The sequence below is a fragment of the Doryrhamphus excisus genome, chromosome 10 (assembly GCF_030265055.1).
Source record: "Doryrhamphus excisus isolate RoL2022-K1 chromosome 10, RoL_Dexc_1.0, whole genome shotgun sequence".
Lineage (NCBI taxonomy): Eukaryota > Metazoa > Chordata > Actinopteri > Syngnathiformes > Syngnathidae > Doryrhamphus > Doryrhamphus excisus.
This window is the reverse complement of record NC_080475.1, coordinates 10,202,913-10,208,912: the sequence shown is the minus strand read 5'-3', so window position 1 is coordinate 10,208,912 and position 6,000 is coordinate 10,202,913. Positions and strand designations below refer to the sequence as shown.

The 6,000-nt window shown below is 43.5% G+C and overlaps 1 protein-coding gene across 4 annotated transcripts; it reads right to left on the bottom strand.

Annotated features, from left to right (window-relative positions):
• Window positions 1-280: 280 nt before the first annotated feature.
• LOC131137512 (tumor protein p53-inducible nuclear protein 2) lies at window positions 281-3,717 on the bottom strand. Of its 4 annotated transcripts, XM_058085561.1 has the most exons (5): window positions 3,415-3,717; window positions 1,837-2,177; window positions 1,166-1,429; window positions 892-1,048; window positions 281-806 (listed from the first exon to the last, which is right to left on the bottom strand). In XM_058085561.1, exons 2-5 carry the CDS (start codon window positions 1,958-1,960, stop codon window positions 551-553), a joined length of 801 nt encoding a protein of 266 aa, XP_057941544.1. In that variant the 5' UTR covers window positions 1,961-2,177; window positions 3,415-3,717; the 3' UTR covers window positions 281-550. The 4 variants fall into 4 exon arrangements, with proteins under 4 accessions (XP_057941544.1, XP_057941542.1, XP_057941545.1 ...); XM_058085559.1 differs by having other exon boundaries at window positions 892-1,429; XM_058085562.1 differs by lacking the exon at window positions 1,166-1,429 and having other exon boundaries at window positions 3,415-3,715.
• Between the last annotated feature and the right edge of the window lie 2,283 nt (window positions 3,718-6,000).

Below are 6,000 nucleotides of genomic sequence, written 5' to 3'. Positions count from 1 at the left end.
GTAGGGGTGTTCTGATCGATCGGCCACCGATGGGTATGGATCAGTATCGGCAGCATACAACCCTGATCAGAATATCCCTTCTATATATGATATGTCCATCCATTTTTCCGAGACAAAAATAAAAATGGAATATAGCTTTAAGGAAATGATGGGTTGCTTTTTATCCAAATAAGGTTTCTGTCATGCAAGGTTCCCACAATTCTTATCTGTTCAGTACGACCAGATAACTTTGAAATGAATCTGTCATCATGGTTGTATTAACATAAAGCATGCGTTGGGGAATTTTGAAAGAAAGACTATGAAAAGGAAATCAATATAGGTAAACTTTGTTATTTTTCTCTATTACTGTGGTAAATATTTTTTAATTTGTATGGATACTGCAGTAAGTTGTTCTCGGATCTACTCTGAGGGCTTGTGTTCTTAACAGCAAAACAGGGCAGCAGACTATTACAGAATGCAGAATCAAATTTGTGCATGAATGTGCCAAAACAAAACCCGACATGTTCCTCGGATGCCCTCAGAGTAAACGGTGCCCCTCTTCTTTGGGGATTTAGTGGCAGAAGTTACGCTTGCTAGGCTGGTGGAGGAAGGTGTTTCGAGCGTGGCTTGCGTGACGTGGAACCTGCTCCCTGGTGCGGTTTTGGCGATGGATGCGGTTGCGGCTCAGGTGGCGGCGCTCAATGCGAGCTTTGCCACGCTGGACCCTGGCCACTTGGGCTACCTTGGGCTGGACGTAAGGTCCAAAAGTCACCCTGAACGGGCCGGCGGTGTGGGTAGCCGGAGCGGCAGCTGGCTCAGCCACTCTGCTGCAGGACGGGAGATAAAAGAAATGACTGTGGAGACATTCATAACGATGCTGCGGAATGCGGAAGAGTGTTTTGTGTTTCTCACCTCACACTACTTGCCATACTCATAATGCTTTCCTCGTCCACTACTGACAGGTTTCCGTTGGAGACTATGGACAGGTTGCTTGGGGAGACGTACACAGACATGCTGGGGTGCTCGATGAGCAGGTCCTCCATTGGGCTCGCTTCTGCGGTGGCTCCTTCTGCAGTGAAACAGGGGGGAGGGGTGACAAACCAGCTCTCATCCATGCAGCCTCTCACTGAGGCTCTCAGGCTCTCCGAGCCTGCCCTACTGCTATCCCCACTGCCCCCACACTCGCCGTCAGGAGGAAGGGACTGGGTGGAGGAGGCCTTGGCCATTCTGACCCTTCTCGGGCAAGACGGTGGATCTGACAATACCACTGCCCCTTGCGGCTGACTTTTTCGTGTCCTACACCGTTTGTTTGGTGGGCGGGGAATGGAAGTTTGGCATTCAGTCCGTGTCAGAGTGTTTTCATGATTTGGTTGGTTACTGTCCTTTAATGGATGTGCAGAAATTTGGGCCTGTGTCTCATCCTCTGCCGCCATTATGCAGCCAGATTGGTCTAAGTGCATGGCACGGATGAGATCGGGGTAGGGGAACCAATAAGGTGGAGATGGGAGGATTTGATGCAGATGGCGTAGACATACAAAATGTCATGCAGGTAGATCACATACGCACGCGCACACATACCAGTATGGGGGTTGTAAGGGCGTATACAAAATTGGAGAGGGGAGGGGGAGGGGGGCAAGGAAACACAAAACATCATTAGTTGTGTTGACCCTCCTGTTTTTTTTTTCCCTCCTATGACTTAGTTTGTTTTAAAACGTGGACAAATTACGTTTCTATTCAGTTTTGTGGCATTCCCGTCCTGACTACACAGCGAAATTCCTTATTGTCGTTGCAACTTAACAGTTTTACAACCATATTCTAGCGCTTAAAAAAGCAACATTGGCTTTAAATGAGACTTACCAGGCAAGTTAACAAGCATCCATCCTTCCTCATCAGCCTCTGTCACACAAGGCTTGGGTCCCTTCAGCTCAGCTGCCACCTCCTCCACCTCCCCAAACAGTAGGTTGCTCAGACGTTGAAACATGACTGATATTGTCGTTAAGACTTGAAGACTTGGGTGCTTTTGTCCGTCACAAAAAACGCTGTAGCTGCCTTTGAATGGTATTTGAGTTGAAATATAAGTCGTAGTTATATATTATTTACTTATTTTCATTCAAAGCCCTTGCTGGATCTTGATTTGGATGGGAGGGTGGGCTTCAGTAGTGCAAATGTAAGGTTTCACTTGGTTTGGAGCAAAAGGCCTGTAAAAGAGCAAAAATATGATCATATTAGAAAATTGTCTGATTCATTGTCAATATGTGTTATCACTATTAAAAAGCGGGAAAATATTAAGCATGTGAAATTGTTGCGGTTGTAATTTACGAGTTCCTTTCTTCCAAAAGTTAGCCCAACATCTATACCCCTGTTGTCCTGAATTGAAGTGCATTTCAATGTTCCAAATAACTTTTCCTGTGACAGAAATATGACCTAAAATAAATCAAGGAGGAGCCTATTATATTGTAAATGTGTCGGCATTACAATGACAAAAAGCTGTAAATATGTATGTACTGTACCTAGTTTATATGACCAATTATGCTTATATGAATGCTATTTATTATTAGTTATTTTTAGCAGCACAGTGATTTCTTCTCTCCACCTTAAAGCTGCAGCAACCAACTGAAAAGTGGAGTTTTGCTTGTAGGGGGCGGAGTTTCAATATATGGGCGTGGAGTAAGAATGAAAACAAGCCGCGGTGACGTCACTACTTGCTCACCGACGCTGGCTCCAACCTATTTTATGTCGAAACGAAGATTCCGAGCAGTAAAATATAAGACAGTTTTTATACTAAAGTAAGAAAGTGTTTCTTCTGCAGCCACTATATCGAACATTTTGACGCTATCGTCGGTTCTAGTTTAGATTCGATTTGTATTCATGTTGAAATACGCTGCTGCAACAATGTTCAGTATTTGCAATCCATGAAAACACGAAGCCGTTTGGTAAAACTCGACGTGGGAATACGGACACAGACATTCTGTCGAGAATCCAGGTTAAAGATGAATTATCCGTGTAAGCCCTCCAAGCTTGAAGGGTCAAAGCAATGACAGTCGGACGTGGCTCTGCGACGCGACACTCAAACAAGACATCCGCCGACACTGACGACGCACAGACGCTAATACTTCAAAGAAAAATAAATGTTTACTGAGAGACTCCGAGGTCCGCCCAGACAACATCTACATCCGCCATCGACTTCACATCAGCATTTTGTGCAGTGATGCCGATTGGTGTCATTTTCCTGGCAAGGGCGTCGAAATACTTGCTCAAAACGTTCACGTATGTGAATAACCTCATTTGAGGTGATGACTTCAAACACGGTAGTAAATGTATTCCATACAATAAGGTCAAAGGAATTGTTCATTATAACATGCAACACCTATGATTTGACGATGACTGACGTGTCATAAAATATCACATTCAAGATAATATAAAAAAGCTGCTTACCTGCCTTTGCAATATTATTCAAGTTGTAAACGAGATCACACACAGTAGGAACGACAATTCTTAAAGCATAGCTTTAAATAGCCTTTAAGAGAGGTAGTTAAAACACCGTCATATAAAAATAAAAGGCTTTCTTCTCAGAAGAAGGGCTTCGTGTAAAATATTACACTCTTTCAGATCATAACATCTGCAGCTTTTAGCTCTCCTTTCCGATCCTTTTTTTCACCCCCCCTGCAGATTTCCTCTTGTTTATTGCTGCCTCCAGCTGATCCTCAGATCAGTATGTAGAACGTACAAAACAGCTGATTGTGAGATCACAATACGCAGGGCCACGCCTCTTGTCCCGCCTACACCAAACAGAGCAGCCAATCAGAATATTACACAGCCGCAAGCCGGGGCTCTAGGTAACAGGATGGGTGGGGAGGTGGGCGAGGGGAGCTGTCAAGCTGCTCACAGAGCGAAAAGGCTGATCCCCGGTCAGCTGCTGCTTTCCCGCAGCCGGTGTTTCGAACAAAGGGCTGGGGGATGGTAAGCTGACTCGGGGTCTGTGCTTACACTCGGTCTACAACTCGGAAAATAATGTGTAACAGTTGAAAGGTTATATACTCGTTGCTAAATCGTCCACATCCGGCGAGCGTTTTAACTTTGTTTGGCCAACAGATTTGTACCAGTCCGATGCTGACACTTTGTACTGCATTACTTATATTATTTCGAGTCTTACTATATGTAACTCAACATGAAAGCTAGAAACAGACGTCCGTTCGAACAACATCATTGACCCTGCTGCCGTCCCTTTAAAACCAGCTTGTAAATAGACGTTTCCCACTTATCTCCAAACCTATTGCTCATCCCACTTGCCACTCAATACTCCACAGCCAATCAGATGCACGTTCAGTAAATGCAGCATTGGAGGAACCAATGAGCTGCCAGGAGCTTTGAAAAACTCCGGTTGTGACTTTTAGGTTTTGGATTCTGTCCCTGCTTTTATGAAAGTGGCGACTAATTAAATACATCCATGTTTATAATGGTTAAAGCTACTCCTCTGGTTCTAGGTAGCATAATAAATTATATTGTTTGGTAGCACTTAGGAGGGTTTCTCGTCACTTTTTCTGCACCTGAGGCGAGTGAATGCATGGTAATACATGCAGTGACTCCAAAAAAAACAAAAAAAACAGGAAAACCCAGCAGCCTAATTTTCTCATTCATCAAATTCTGCACTAAAATGCAAATGTGTACTTGCTGACGCTCTATAATACTTGACTGCTTTTTAAAATAGTGAAAAGTTAGCCAGGCTACATCCATTTCCCGATTACTGGGCCAAATTTTCCATTGCTGTATTGCATCAAGCACTGGAAGAATTTAAACAGACATTTTATTCATTAACCCAAAGAGCACACACGCTACGCTGGCAAAAAATCAGTATAAAATGTCCAAAAAGTTGACAAAATTTTAACTAATTTTATTTTATTTTTTTTTAGAATTTTTGAAAAAAAATAACAGATTCCATAGACACCCCACTTCTATTCCAGCTCCTAGCTATGATTCCTCCAGCCTGCCTACATGTTGTCAGGCTTTTATGTCTTTGCTGAGAGATGATTACAAGGGTCCAGTACTGCATGAGCTTTGTAAAAACAAGATGATAAGGTTTCGGCCTATACGGTTACCAGGTGCTAGGCAACTCACACAGACACAAAAGCAAACACATTCACCTCACAGCGATGATTACGTGAGTGACACAAGTGTCTTACAAGAACAGTTTGTGTGGCTCATTAGTCGTCACGGGTCTGGTGGAACGTGGTAGCCCAATAAATACTGTAAAATCCAAAATCTAACTGATTTTGCTTTTCTGTCATTTGTTGCCTGATGCTTTCTTTTTATCGGCCTTTACTACACAAAGAAGCTTCCATAACGCTCCCCCAGCTAGCTGGAGAAATAGGTGAGAGGTTAGAGCCATGTTCAGGAACGTGACATGTCGCTCCAGTTTACCAGCATGCCTGTCCTTGTCCCAGCTGACACAGAAAATACTCTAAAACCAGCTTTCAAGAAAAAAGATGGCTGGAGTGTGAGTTTAAATGTTGAGGCGTTGTCATTGGACAGGTTGAGTCAAACCTCTGACTCCTTGCATGTTGACACTTGTTATTTAAAAGATCACATGTGGACAATTTCATATCATATCACCATGGGGATGAGTCTAATCATGTAGCGGTGGATTACAAAACGGCAACATAGAAATGAAAGAAAAAGCAACGCACGACCCTTTTGAAAGCCGTGTTATGCAACAGTAAGGACACCACATGGAGGGAAGAACATTAGTTCCCAATGACCTTTTTCCACCTTCTTCTGCAGCTTTTATTGTTGCTCCCCTGCGCTGTCAGCCCTCTCTGCTGCAGCATGCTGGCTGTTTGCATATGATAAGAGAAGCGGCACGACAAGATAGACGGGACCTGGCCCCACAGCTGTAAAAGCAGTAACCCTGCATGTGACACAGTTTTGAATTTGAATAGTTTTAGCGCTGATATTCCGAGTATGTCTCCGGCAAACGAGACAGCTTTGATACAAAGCTAAAATGAAATAGTTTTTTTTTTTCAA